This window comes from Larus michahellis, chromosome 6 (assembly GCF_964199755.1).
Source record: "Larus michahellis chromosome 6, bLarMic1.1, whole genome shotgun sequence".
In the NCBI taxonomy this organism is placed as follows: Eukaryota; Metazoa; Chordata; class Aves; order Charadriiformes; family Laridae; genus Larus; species Larus michahellis.
This window is the reverse complement of record NC_133901.1, coordinates 34040818-34056213: the sequence shown is the minus strand read 5'-3', so window position 1 is coordinate 34056213 and position 15396 is coordinate 34040818. Positions and strand designations below refer to the sequence as shown.

Genomic DNA, 15396 nt, shown 5'->3' with positions numbered 1-15396 from the left:
AGATGGCTTACATGTCTGCTTGCTTCAGTGTGTCTGCGATGGTCCAGGCATGGAGAGAGTGGGACAGTGGAAAATGTGCGGAGATGAGCGTGAGACATTATTGGGCTAAGCATGTTCAGAGTGGATCAACCCTCAAGGCAGAGATTTGAATTTAAGTACCCAAATCCCACTTTAGAGCTTGTAGACTCGTAACAGATGCTTTTGTGAAGTTCATGACATCATTAGTGAAATATTAGACAAATAGGACCTCATTTTGCAGTCTCTAGTGTCATGCAGCAAAGATGCAGGTGTTTAGTTATTCACAGCTTAAACTCCAAATGTTTTATCTGGCTACAGTTATTTGTGGCATTCCTTAAGCAGAAAGAATGGCCATCACACAGGAGCTCCTTTTTAAATATTTTGTTTCGTCAGTCTCAGAAGAGTCTCGGGGGGGTCATGGTAATCAGCTCTTCAGTAATGAGGAAACCTTTATTAAGTGGTAAAGTTCACAAAACCTAGTTTCATTTGGTCTGGAATTAATGTAACCTTTGTTCTCCTGCTGGTTTTTTGGCTAGCCTTTGTTTAAAAAAAAATCATTCTATTAGAACAGGAAAGAAACTACACAAATAGCACATATTTTTAACCTACCCCAGGGAAGTTCTGTCCCATTGAGATGTCTGGATGCTACTGCAGTTCTGCAGCACTACAGCATATTTTAACCAATATATTAGTTGGTAAGAAGTTGAGCATGTGTAAACTTACTGCCTCCTCTTCAGGTTGTCTTATTGGGTTAATTAGGGTCAGAAGTGACCCTGGACATGTCTCATCCTTTCATCATCAGCTTGACTGGGTTGAGTTCTGAGCAGGAGCAGAGATTGCATCAGTGGAGACTGCTTCTTTGCAAACCGGTTTGCAAAGCTGATACCGAGCAGTAGCCCGTCAGTACTCGCCTCCCTTCCAGATTCTTTCTCCGCGGTTCCAGACATGAACGGCAGGAAACCTCAATTTTAAGAGTGAGAGCAAACTGATAAGCAGCTGCCTTCTCTGAGTAGTATCCGTAGTATTTGGGGTTTATAATGCTTTTGCTTTTAATATGAAAACAGCTATAAAGTATGAAATAGTAAATGCCTGCTGGGATGCCAGTAATTGGGGAAATTGTTGCTTTAGGCAAATCACAGTTCCTTTAACCTATGTTAGCAATGCAGTCCTGTGAAAGGTTGACATATTTTGTACATGTAAATTCATTCTTGTTTTATCTTTCACATTAAGTACGAGCGGCACATACTAGCTGTCATATTATCCTGCATCCTCATAGGCACTATGTCCTTGCCTCCCATTTTGCATTGAAGATTTCTCTCTGACTGACTGCAGTGAAGTCTGGCTGATAATGTTCATCCAGAAGCAATTCCTCCCTCGCTGGAGAGCTTTAATCCATTCCTGGAAACAAATGATGTTGTTTTGACCTTTGCCTTTTTGTCAGAATAGATCCTTGTGCTGTATTGAGTGAATGGATGTTTTTTGTCTTTTGGGGGCTTTTTTTTTCTTCTAATCATGGCCACACAAAACTCTAAGAGAAGTATAAGCATCTCTCAAAACACAGCATGGTGCTATTTTTAAGAAAGTTGAATTCCAAATTGAATGAGAATTACTTACATTACGCTTTTAATCTGCAATATAGTGACTACTCGAGAGCAATTAAGATTAATAGGCTTACTTATCCTCTGTGCAACACAAGACCTTCCTTATCTGAAGATTGCGGTAGGCGATACGGAAACTAAATACAGTGTTCCTCAAATGGGCTTTGAAAAGTCACAGATCATCTTTTGATGATAAATCTTCATTTCAGTTGTTCATTAGTTTTTTTATTATATGGGCAACAGCGTTAATTTAATGCTGATAATCAATTCCATGTGTTGAATATTAATAGAAAAACGTTATAGATGGTGATATTAAAGAATTAAAAGGACTTCTACTCTGTTCTTTATTATTTGCGCAAGTGTAATTAAAGAATTTCCCTAGACTATCCTGTCTGTGTACCAGCTTAAGCTCAATGTAATTTTGAGCATTTACCCTTCCCATCTTAGAAATTTAAAAAAATCCAGGCTTATCCCTAATAATAACGGTAAGACCTAAATTGCTCTTCCTTAGTTTTGTCTAAACCATTTTAATTTTCTGGCACAAAATGTGAAAATAGAGAACTTGATAGAAATAAGTGCATTTGTCATGCATAGGAATGGCTCCAAGAAAATGAATTAAACAACAAAAAAAAATTCAATAAAATCAAAAACACAAAGCTTGTGGCAAAATAATCATAGATAGCGAAAGAATTTAACTCCCCTCTGCAGAGGAAATGTTAAGAAATGTGTAGTTTTAATAATAAAGTTGTCACAAGAAATTAGGAATAGAAGCTCCAGGCCAACTTCTGGCAAGTCCCGAGTGGATACAGAAAGTCCAGAAGTAGAAGAGAAACTGTTTCACTGCTTAAGCAGATGCGTGAAGTAAGAGTCTCTTTGTAGATGGTCTCTGAGGCAAGAGACAAGGCGACTGGGCCAGACCTCTCTCACTGGATCGCAAGGAAAACCAAACACAGCATCCACCCCCTTTCCCTTTGCTGTGTTCCACTGGGTGCACTGGCTCTCTGGCTTTTGGGGACTGGGGATTTCTTCTCATTCATTTGCAAGCTAAAGCAAGAAAAGACCCCAAAGATTCACTAGCCTTTCTCATGCAATAATTCGTATGCCCAGAGCAAATCTAAAGAAAAACATATTTTGCATTGTGGATATGTATTTCTTTTCTTGCTAGTAATATTTCTAATTACATTATCTTTTCACCTCTCTCCAGATAGAATGGCAATGTGCATCTTTATATAGTCTCAGAGAAGTATACTAATTTATTTTTTTTCTTTTTCTGACTTCTAGGAGAGGATATGCACAGCAAGAGGTAAGGCTGTTCCCCAATTATGTTTGAAATATTAATTACAGCATACTTTTCCCATACAACCTGTGTTGTGAAACTCATTGCTGCTTGGGTGTTTTAGAGGCCAGAAATATGAAACAGTTCAAAAAGTTCACGAGGCATAGATTCACTGGGGGATAGTAACCATCATGGCACAAAGGGAACCTCCAGGCTAGGAGATTGCTGCTTGACAAACTGCCAAAACCAGTTTCCCTCCACACTGGCTGTGTTTTTTTATGGCACGTCTCATCATCTGCCGCTGCTGACTGCCGTGGGCCTGGCGCTGGACTGCACAGACCTTCTCTACAACTCACTGTAGTCTGTTCTTGCAGCATGTTTTTCTCCAGCAACGAGTAACACAGAGTTTCCTCCAGAAACCTGAACGAACTCATTTAATAATTAGAAAGTTTTCCAAAATACCTTTCTGTCATAAAGGCTGGTACTTACTGCTGAGAACTAGATCGGTTTTGCTAATCTTGAGGTGTGTATCTGGAGCTTACTGCTCCTTATTCAGTGGTGTTTTACAAACTGCAAGCTTTCTGTTGTTCTGCTGTGATTTTTCCTCCCTTTGCAGAGCTGATTTGTGTCTCTTAATTCAGATACAGAACTTCCCCCTCTCCCAGGGTTTAGTTTTGGCCAAGAAACTTGGCTGAAATAGTGCCACCAAGTTTTGGGAGGAGTGTGGGGACAAAGGTATTGATTTTTCTGAGAAAATCTGATCCCAATTTACAAAACAGCAAGCGATGTGCATCGGCATGTCATTTGCAGAAAACTGGAGGTGCAGAGTAATTAACAACATGCTTACCAAAAATGACCCATGTTTAGCTGTGACGTACCTGAGAGGAGCCATATCGTCCTGTCGGTCCTCTCTGTGCAGCCTCCCAGGGTCTTTTCCCTCACATCAGCGTGCTTTTCTCACTGCATGCTGCATACAGAAAGAAATCATACATAAGCTGTAAAGAAAACAAGTGAGAGAATTCTTCTCTGTCTTACTGGTATTGTGAATTAAAGTATATTTGTGGTTGGGAACTACACATTTAAAAGCCACAGAAGTATATAAATATATAGAAATTAAAGCGAAGATACTGCAGTAGAAGCATAAGAAATCAAATCACGTCAGGTTTTTAATAGCTGAATCACAGACTTTATTGCAGATTCCCATAGATTTCCTTTCTACCTAGTGGGGATAATTTTTTGTCTGCCATTGTCTCCCTGCCGTCTCCGACACACACCACACTATAGTTCTCTTGGGCTCTGACAGAAGTTCTCGAGTTAAATAATTTAGAGAATCAACAGATAAACTGGAAATTTGCTTTTATATTAGGCAAACAAAATAGTGGACTGTAAAGTGATTTTACTACATGAGGTGCTTAGCAGTGTTCTACTTCTCACCGACTGTGGAAGTATCCAGGTGGCTGCCATACAAAAGGCTCTGAAGGGACCTGTGTTTTTAGGATTTCTTTCCAATCTTAACTCAAACACAAATGACCTGCACTTTAATTGTTGCTGCCTAATTAATCCCTTTCTCATTTTCTTTTGTAGCAACAGCAGTTGCTGAGACCTTCTCTTCTCAGACCAGAGGTACCCCTATTTTTTCATTTCTTAATTATTCTGTAACTTTTTTAATGGCTTTTACATAATTTCCTTGTCTGTCGTAGGTAATATTTTTCCTTCTGACTGTTTTAGATGAAAAGGAAAGTCTTGACATTGTTGCCCCATTTATGTTGTTTTAATTAAATACCTTAAATTTACTGCATCTTGGTATTTTCCCCTTGAGCATCTTTTAGTTGCTCCCATGGACTTCATCACACAGACCAAAAGCTTTCCTAGTTTCTTGTCCAGATTCACAGAGAGAATAATTTCCTTGCTGTCCAACCGCAATCTATTTTTTCAGATGTCAGTCAACTGATAAGTGATTATTGTACCTAAGAGATGAACCAAGCAGTTGGCCTGCCAAGGTAATGAAAGCATTAGCACACTGCTATGAAGTGCAAAGGCCGCTCTGGATTATAAACCCAATGCTTACTATTTCAAATCTTTTAGGTGCACTATCATTTCCAGAATAAGCAATGGAGCAAATGTAGCTTTTGTGAGATGTTGCTATCGATGGTATTTTTGTAGCACAGAATAGTGATAGTTTGTGTAAGTAATTACAATGAGATGCTCTGACACAACTTTAAATTCATTGGAAAGGAGAAAAACCTCTAGGAGGCTGTGAGACGGAGACAACATGCCATCCCTTGCCAAAACCCAAGCTCTGGTGCTCTGTGTCCATTCTGCAGTTCAGAGGTTTTCTACAGAGCAGCCTAATACCAAACAGTGCATGAAACGAGCTTATAGACACACTGGCGCTTTTGTAGGATACAGACAAGTACTTAGCTTGTTCCAGTGCTGTTCATGATTGTTGGTGGTTTAGAAAACATTAAAACAAGACAGCCGCTGTAAGTGAAATATCCCTAATCTTTCAACGCAGCTTTTTCCTTTGAGAGAGGTGCAAGAAGTGACGGCGTATTTGCTGTGAGTTCAGTTTACTGAGTAAGGTTTTTGTACAGGATAAGTGAGATGTCCCACACCAGAACAGCATCTGCATTTATTTGACCTAGAACAGTCACTCTCAGGGAATACATCAGAGAAGGAGTCATTTAAAGTTCCTGTTGGCTTCTCATCATGGCTCTTGACAGCTGTCAATGTTCCTCAAATTATTATCATTTTTTATTTTGCTTGTTCGCACTTTGAGAAACTGTTCTTTGTGCCTTTTTCATGCATCATTACTGTGTATACTGTTTGCTTTCAATCAGTGTTTCTCTTTTGACAGGAGTTAAGTATGGAGTCTGGAATTGATCCAGGGCAGGAATATTATGGGCAAGATTACTACAGTTACGAGCATGGGTATATTTTCATTTTTCCTATATATTTCTGAATATGCTGCTTTTCCAGGTTGGTGATGTTTATTATTACAGCATCTAATCTGGAGACTTCCCTTCACCACAGGATTACATTAATCTTTGTGTCCATGAAAGTGTGTGCTGACAACAAAACTCTTTTTAAAAGTTAAAGGGGCGTTGTATAACTCTCTGCTTCTTTAGAAATCTAATTATTACGCTTGCAGAGTGTATACTCCCATCTATCATGCCGGTTTTGTATTCACTTTTTTATTTGCATATTTCTGCTGTCTTGGAAATTAATTTCCATCATCTGCCCCCCTTTTGTGGCTCACCAGCCTGAGTTCAGTGACTGATACTTTCTGCTCACGGTTCCCAGCCAGTGTCTCGCCTTTTACCTTCACCTAGAAAACCATCACTCTGCCTTGTTCTGATAATGCCCCTCTGACTGCAAACACTTCAGGGATGATTGCTGTTCTTAGAAGCTCACAGGGATTCTCCAGAACTGATCCCAGGGAACCTGCTCTTTCATTCCCTAGTTATAAAAAAGATCCCCAAAAAAATCAGGTACCTGGAAAGAAGGGCATTGCACTTGGGGCATTCTTGACTGATCCCAGAGACTTCGCAATTCTGGTTGCCCTCTGGTTGTAACGGGCTTGCAGCCAATTGCAATAGGAAGAGGTTTTGTATTGTGTTACCACTAAGGAAAAAAGAATCTCCTCAAAGGTAGAGAAAAAAGAGAGCAAAGAAATCCTTGTCCCTTTGGGGTGTGAGCATGTGCATTTGTTGCTGTGTGCGGAGACATGAGTGGACATACCAGTGCACGTTATGAGGAGACGATGGTGTTTTTGCCAGGTATGAACTGCCTCAATACGGGAGCCGCCGCCGCCTGCTGTCTCCTTCGGGGATGTACGATGAGTATGGGGAAGTCGTCGTGGAGAATGACGGTGGCTACTACTATAGTCCGCATGGACCAACAGCAGAAGAGGTAAGCGTCTCTGCTGTGGTGATTCTGTCTCTGCAGTGAGAGGAAGGACCATTAAACCTTGTCAAATGTATTTTGTAATTGATTAGAATATCGTTTTCTGTATAGATCAAATAAGCAGCTGTTTCAATGCTAATCATTGTTTGCCCTTCTGATGACCGATAAAGTTTGTGTCAGCACCTGTTTCCCTTTTTCTAGAAATAAAAAGGAATTGCAAAGTTTCTTCTAATATCCACATCTATTTTTCCCTCAATGTAGATTTCTAGTTCAAAGAAAAATCTACATAGCCTTAGGTAATTCCGTTTTATATTGTTAACCAAATAGGGTATTACTAATATTCAGCCTATAACTGGTGATTTTCTACAGAGAAAAGCAGTCACCTAAACTCATTTATCATAAAGTTCACAACGGAATGTAAAGAAATTTTAAAATGTCAGTGGCAGCCAGAAGAAAGTTGATGTAAATGTTCCTTTTTTTTTTTTTTAAATCTAATTTTCAGAGATACTAGACTCTTAATCCATCACATGGGTTTTAATTAAATGAGAAGAGATAACATTTTTCCTGTTGTGGAGTAAGGTAGTTGTGCACTTGCAGCCTGTTCTAGAACTTTCCCCATAATTTTGGTAAAAAGCTATTCTAAAACAGGTAAGTTAGTTTTGCTTTTGGGAAAAAATGTCCCATTTGTTCCTACTGACTTATTTTAGGGTACGAGTTTTCACAATAACTACCTTTCAAATTGTAATCAAGTTCCATTTTCATAATTTGCAGGGGATGAGTCAAGGCAGAGGTCCTTCAAGCAGAGGTATAAGCCAGAGAGCAGGGGCTCAAATAGAAGGTAGACCTGTAGGTGGTGGGATGGATCTAAGACATGGTACTGGAAGAGCATATAGGACCAGCCAGGGAAAAAGGAAACTAAAAGCAGCAATGCATTTAAGTCGCGTAGCAGTCAGTGCTCACAAACCAGTAGGAAGAACTGAGTCTGCTCGTTCTCCATGGAGGAAAGCAAAGATATTCCCGATGATTCTGCAGAAAGTGAAAGGCGGTAGGAAGGATTCCAGTTACGCCAAGTTAATGTCAGCTCGCCAAGCGGATGGTGACAAAAGCATGATTATCAGGGGAAGTTACTTCCAGAAATCGACAGATGACAGACCTTCAATGAGAAAACTAAATCATGTGTTAAAGCGCATTAGTGTCTCCAGAAAATTTCAAGAGCCTATTACGAAAGATTCAGTGCATGCGAGAGGAGGAGAGGAAGAATTTGAAAGAGATGAAGCAAAATCAGGAGTTTCAATAAGTATCACAGCAGAGAGTGAACATGAGGATAGTGATTATGAGAAGAAGAAAAAGAAGAGAAGAAAATACACTTCAGGTGAATCATCCGCGAAGAGTAGTAGCTCTGGCTCGGAGTCGGAAGATAAAGACTACCTGAAAGTAACTCTGGACCAGGATGAAGCCACTGAAAGTACTGTGGACTCGGATGAAGAATCTGGGCACGATTTTGGGGATTCTGATGACGAATCTGGCTCCAGCTCTAGCAGTGAATCAGAGGAGGACTCATCTGAAGAGGACCATGATGAGGAAGACTCTGACAGTGATGAAGATGGTAGCCTGTCAAAGAGCTCATCTACACGAAGTTCATACAGCAAATCAGGAACTAGTAAATCCAGCAGTAGAAGAAGCACTGAAAGGTCCAGTGTAAAAAGTCAGGGAGGTAGCTCTCGTGGCAGAGCAAGGCGGTCCAGCCAGAAATCAAATATTAACTCTAATGCATCAGGTAGTGACAGGGACACGAGCTACAGGAAAACTTCAGGATCCAGCTATAAGAGCAAAACCTCCTCTGCCAGCCTGGAAATAGAAGACACGATAGAAGAGGTGTCAGAAGAAGATGAAGAAGAGGATGCGGAGCAAGTCAGCGCAAGCCCCGATGAGACAGTAGATAACTCAAATAAAGGAGTTTCTGAAACATCTGCCAATGCAAAAACTGCTGCTACTGAAGTAGACAAAAGAGGAAAATCAGCTATTAATGACGATGATAGTGCGGAGGAAAGCACAGAAGAGGTTGGTACAGATGCTAGTGACAGGGAAGAAACTATCAGCAAGAACGAATCTTCTTGCCTGGAAAGTGAAATCAGTGTTACCTCCAAAGGTACTGAAGGGACAAAAAGCACAACAAGTGCCACTTCTGGTAAAAATGCTACTTCCCCTGATACTGAGAATCAAAGTTCTGACACCAACGTGAAAAGAAAGAAAGTAAGAAAAAAGACGTCCCAGGAAAACAGCCAGTCTCAGTCAGATGAGACCCTGGATGCTGCTGTTGCAGAGTCAGAGACTACTGGTGATTCTACATCCTTTTAAAAAGGAGCAACAGTAGGTGGACGTTTTGCAGTAAGGAGTGATCTTGTTTGCTGTGCCTTCTGTGTGATCTTTCCTAAGCAATACAGACTTGACCAGAGACAGACAATAAGAAAATGTCAAACCTTTTTGCTTCAGCATTTGAACCCTTTATACTGTCTTAAGGATAGAACTGTAGAAAACCAAACTAATATAATTCTTCTGAGAGACTACTCAGGTATACTTAGTGGTGGATATAGAAAGATTAGTTTTCATTGAGCGATGGCAGGAAGGAGTACTTATTTTTCTCTGCTAATTTCAGTAATGTAGTTAAAGAGGCATTGCGTTGATTTTTAGATTTAATCTGTTTTGCATTATGCACGTTGTGAAGCGAAGTAACACAGCATTTTGTATTGGCTGTGATGGATAGCTCGACAAACCTGGTGGCACAAATCTATTAAGGGCCCTATGTTTGTGCAGATTATGTCTGTCACGAAATGGATAGGAAGGAAAAGGGATAAAACGTGGAATGAACAGGAATGTTGATGAGGATGAAGAGACTTAGAAGTCATACATGGTTTCACCTTATGTTCCCCTACCATACAACATTTGCTACTCTTCAAATGAGTTCTCTGCTGTAAACTTTAGCCCTGTTTTCAGGGAGGACAACTGAAATTGCAGCAAAGCAACACTCCCAAAACTGCAGAGTATTACTAGCAGTGCTGGGATTAAACTTTTTCTGGATCATGGGATTCGGGTTTCAGGTACCAGGGATGTACGAGACAGGAATGCAGAGGTAGGTGTACAAATTGAACTTGGTCAGAAAAGGAAACGGATTACATTTTCCAACTTCTGCCCTTCCCACCTAACAGTGCAGTCATTTTATTTTTTTAAACATCTATGTAAAAGTTTGAGATGCTTAATAGCAAAGCATTCATGAAGGTAACCATCACCTGTGTTCTATATTTTGTTATCTGCCTTTTAAAATTCAATAACCTCTAATAGCTGATATCATTCAATAGAGAAATCTTGTAGCACTTTCATTAGCACAGTTCCGCTCAGAATGAGCATGATTCCGTAGGAAGGATTTCTGTTATTGACAGCGCAAGTGGCCTTTGTGTTTTCTTGTAAGAAGCAACCTCGGCATGATGTACCTCCTCATGGAGCTCTTATCTGTGCTGTCAGCATGCAGAGTGTGCAAGCTGTGTGTACGCACAGGCTGTGTGTGCTTTATTTACCATGCATCAAAACCCACAGAGCTGTTTCTTAAGCACTAGATTTATCCAGATAAGACATAAGAAGCCTAAATAAAATTAAAGCTTTGAGCCGGTATTGGATTAGTCTTGTGAGTGAGTACTTTAAAGCTAGTGCAAATTCTGGCATATGCGCCAAAGGTCTGCCAGGAAGTCTCTGTTAGATGGAGGAGAGAAAAATTTTCCAATTTTTAAGATAGTTGAGCCTGCTGTGGAGTTACCCTTGCAGGACAATTGGTGTTGAGGTGCACAGTGTGATACTAACTCTTTGACTACTGTCTTTAATTCCAGTTGAAATGTGAACTAGATTTCTGATCACTTACCTACTTTTGTATTCCCATATAGCGCAAAGTTGTAGCTGCACATAGTGTTTTAACGTAAATCCCATTTAAATTAGTCAGTCCTTTCATCCACCTGAATGTATCTGTGGGAAGAAAATTGTATGTCTTTATCAGGAATAAAAGAATAGGCATTTAAGTAATTTGTAAAAGTGTAACTTCTCAAAAGCTTAAGAGTAATCATCACCCGCTTGTACCTTGCATGATTTTCTTTCTCTCAAAATTGGCTTTTCTTGCATGCATGCGTATGTATTGCAGTGGGAGTTAACCATGGTGGTATCTGCTGCCTTAGTGAAATAACAGCGTTTTCATTATTAATTCAAGAATGATGGTAGCTTTTTTCAGTGTACTGGAAGGAGGCAGTTATTTTATAAACACCAATTGTAAATTAAAATACGTAATGAGTTTTGTGTAATCACGATTAGTACAAAGTCACAGCAACATGGAAATTGCATTAAGTCTTTAAAAACAATAGAAACGATATAAAATCTAAAGTCTCATTTCTCCACCATCTTCCATTTAATAGCAAAGCATCTCCATTGATCCCACTAGATTGGAACTGGCACAAAGCCGTACATCAAAGCTTTTCTTTTTTTAACCAGACAATTTCGCCAACATCATGCCTGTGAATTTCCCTTGTGCAGGTCCTGAGACCTTTCTCTGCTTGATGTGTTCTGCATGTAAACCAGACCTGCTCAGTGCCATTTTTGCACTGAATTTACAATGTAGTAGTATTCTGGAAGAAAACTTCTACGGCCTTCCTAGCATTTACCCATTAGTACAGTAGTTTCGTAGAAGTATCACGCAGTGGCTTCGTCGTCAGTGCCTCCCAGTTTCTGTTAGAAGGAGTTTATTTATCTAGTTGTTTTTCATCTCTCTGTGTAAGAGAGATTGCTTTATCAAAATATGACTGGCTTACCAATATCGTGATTTACGGAAGTAAATCTTCAAAAAGTAACGTCTGCATTCTCAGGATTCTCTAAAGAAGGTGCACTTCAATTTAATGGGAGCACGGCTGAATGCATCTTTAGCCAAAAAAAACTAAACCCAACCCAAATTTGTCACTACTTTTCAAACCTGAAGAAAAACGTCACAGTTTTTGTACACTCTAGCTGACTCGCGATATGCAGTTCATGAACTAAAATGGATTTATCTGTCTTAGAACTTTTTAGTACAAAGAATTGTTTGCGTGTTGAAGCATAGGTATATGATAGGGGCACACAGTGGTAATCAAAACAACTAAGAAATATCTGTGTACAACCTAAGAGGAAGCATACAAAAGACCGAGTTAATAAAAATTTATGTGAGTGTCTAGATAAAAGACAAATAGATAGAAAAAGGGCAGGAAAATGTAAGAAGTAGTGCTGAGATTTAACGACATTTTTATTTATTGTCAAACAGTGGGCCAGAAAGAAAAGGATCAAGTTGATAGTCGACCCAGAGTATGAGACCAGCTCCACTGGAGAAGACAGCGCTCCCGATTCCAGCCAGAGGAATCGTCTTAATAACCCAAATATTCAAAACAACATCAATGGTAACATCTACATTGCACAGAATGGCTCTGTTGTCAGAACCCGTCGCGTTTGCCTTGGTAATAATTTAAAAGTCACATCTCCAGTGAGGCTGGGGAAACAATTCAAGAAACTGGACAAGCTTGCAGTGACACACGAGGAGAATGTCCCACTGAACACATTGTCAAAGGGACCATCTTCTAGTGATAAAATGAACACAAGACCTTGCAGTGTCTCATTTGCTTCCTCTACTACAGGGGCCGAAAATATAGCAACAAAGCCAGGGGGCTCCAAAATGAAAAGCACAGAAGAGCAAGAATCGGTTGTTGATAACGAGGATGTCAAAGAGCCCTTGGAGTCGCACAGTGAACACACACAGTCAGATGAAGAGGAGCTCTGGATGGGCCCTTGGAACAACCTTCACATACCAATGACAAAACTGTGATTTTATTTTTTTTTATTTTAATTTTTACTTCAGTTTATAATAAACTGCGCTTTTTATTGTCACTGAGGAAAATGTATGAAATTTGTATTGTGCACATACGTTGTATACTACAAATGACACGCTTTAAAGTTTAAAAACAAAATTTGCACTCACATTTGTACCAATTAATTGTCCTCCCCAACAACTATTTTGACAGGCTCCCATTTCACTAAACAATACTTCATTTAAATTAATTAGGTTTTTTGGATCTCGATTTATTGTTTAATAAACAGTAAACTACTAATAAATGCACAGCAACATTTGGTTAACTTTTCAGACATGAACTTTTCAGACATGCCTAGCTTGTTTTTCTGTATGGTACTTGTGGCTATACTGTTTAGATTTGGAAATTGTCTATTTATGTTCAAGATTTATATCCAGAGCTCTTGATTCTGAACTCAGAGTAATAAATTAAAAATAAATCCATGAAAGTCAACAGAGCAAATCCTCGGCTGGCTTAAATTTAAGTAACAATACCAAAGTCGATAGTGATATACCAGTTTATGCAAACAGAGGATCTCGCTCAACACCCAGCTACCAAACTTAAGCAAGAGTGGAATTGGAGTTTATAAGAGTATAGCAGTGCTACATAGAAAAGTGGGATAGAAGATTAAATAAGATAAAAATTGCAAAGAGGAAGGAAATGGCTAGCAATTAATCTTATTCAGAGTTACCTGGCCGTGGTTTGTTCATTTTCTTTTGTAAATTAGCTCATTCCAATTTTCTTCTCTAGTCAATTTTTCATCTTTTCGTCTCTTCCCACATCAGTTCTGTTTTCTTCTTTATATGGTCTTTAGCTACGGGTTTTATGCTCCATCAATAATTGTCATCCTATGGCTATATTCCTCCGAAATAAACCAGGATGATACACGAGTCTGTGTGATAGAAATAGGCATTAAAGAGTAATTAATAGGAAGGGGATGGATACATTTTCAAGCCCAGCTTGCTGTTGGGTTAAATGGTACAACGACCATTCCACTCCAATAGTGTTGAACGTAAACCTGCTGAAAAGACAAATGGATCATGGTGAAGAGGATAAAAAGTGAATATTCAACGAGGCTAATATGCATAAACGGATCTGTGAAGGGCAAAGGGTGTCAGAACACACACACAGAATTGTTCCAAAAACTTGAAGTAAGCATTACTTGAAAATACACTACGTAAATTTTGGCTTCTGTTTATAATTTCTTTTTGTACCTCAAAGTAGTGAGTCTGTTGTGTTACAACTTGAATAAGGAGCTGAGAAATGCCACTGTTCACAGTCACCAACACCAAAAAGACGTTAAAATACAGAGCAAAGTCTTTTTGTCCAATGTGATAGAGGAAAGAAAAAAATGAAGGTACATATTCACATGAGAAAAGTGTCCTGTTGTATCACACAAACTCTTTTTTCAGGATAAGATCAAACTATATACGGTCTTTAGCTCCAGGTTTTATGCTCCATCAATAATTGTCATCCTATGGCTATATTCCTCCGAAATAAACCAGGATGATACATGAGTCTGTGTGATAGAAATAGGCATTAAAGAGTAATTAATAGGAAGGGGATGGATACATTTTCAAGCCCAGCTTGCTGTTGGGTTAAATGGTACAACCACCATTCCACTCCAATAGTGTTGAACGTAAACCTGCTGAACAATGTGGATACCTCTCGAAAGATAGGAAGAGTTGACAGATAAATGTGTGCAATTAGTAAGGAAATGATTGGCATTCCTCATTCTTTCCCTGTTGCTATAGTTGAAGGTTCACCACAAGATGTGGATGGCGATGGTTGTTGGTTCTGCTCTGGCAGGAAATGGACTTCTGCTACTGTGATTGTGTTTGTTTTCCCTTTGCACAGGTTCTCCTCCATGAGGTTCCTCTTAATGTTTGTCTTTAGAAGCTGTTCGCGTGTTATGCCGATGTAAATGTGACATTTCTGTCAAATACCTCCTTTTCAAGCTGAGGTTTCCGACCAAATATTTTGAAAGACAGTGCTTGTTTTTAGGCATGAGAACTGCTATGTAGCCTACTACGCAAGGGAAAAAAAAAAAAAGACCGGGTATTTCTTTCTCCTAACTCTATTATCTTGGCATATTTGCACTTGGTACCTAACACAACATAGCTTTTTGGAGTTTAGCTAGAGTCTGAACATATAGGTAAGAATGATGGAAGAAACAAAAAATCTATTCTTTGAAATAACTAGTAAAATGTTATATTTTAATCCTGTTTAAGATACTGTTATTATTTGACTACATCATTTTTATTGCAAGATCTCTCAGTTTAGTTCTTCCTGAGTACTTCAATAAGGGCACGTGCTTTTTAGGGAAACATTTTGTCCCAGCTTCTCTCAATTTTCTGAGGGGAAAATAAACCTGTTCCTTTTTCTAGAGACTCAGAGCTATACCAGCTTCAGCCCTAGCTCTGCGAAGGATTGTCAGGCCTAAAACTGGTGGTCAGTCAGTAGTTGTATGTACGCTTGTCAAAGGCAAAACTTGACGATACCATCCCCTTTGTGCTGTCCAAGTGCTCAAAACTTTTCCCACAGTGCAAAGAGCATAAGAAATTTCACTTTTTCAGCAATGGGTGGGGTTTATCTAAAATCTAGCTTGATTTTAGCTAAACTTGTAGTGACTTTCAAAATTGTGAATACCGTTGGCAGAGAGAGGGCTTCATGGAATCTTTCACAGGTGCAGAAG

At 39.3% G+C, this 15396-nt stretch overlaps 1 protein-coding gene across 3 annotated transcripts in view; it reads left to right on the top strand.

The window, feature by feature from the left end:
* Positions 1 to 14982, top strand: part of PCDH15 (protocadherin related 15) — a 799343-nt gene extending 784361 nt beyond the window's left edge. For 2 of the 3 annotated variants that reach the window (XM_074589897.1, XM_074589896.1), the window contains 5 exons: positions 2898 to 2919; positions 4477 to 4515; positions 5750 to 5823; positions 6672 to 6804; positions 12125 to 14974. In XM_074589897.1, coding sequence (XP_074445998.1) covers positions 2898 to 2919; positions 4477 to 4515; positions 5750 to 5823; positions 6672 to 6804; positions 12125 to 12679 — 823 coding nt within the window. In that variant the 3' untranslated portion in view covers positions 12680 to 14974. Of the gene's footprint in view, positions 1 to 2897; positions 2920 to 4476; positions 4516 to 5749; positions 5824 to 6671; positions 6805 to 7569; positions 9037 to 12124 lie in introns of all 3 variants that reach the window. The other variant, XM_074589898.1, reaches the window with a different exon arrangement.
* Positions 14983 to 15396: the final 414 nt, after the last annotated feature.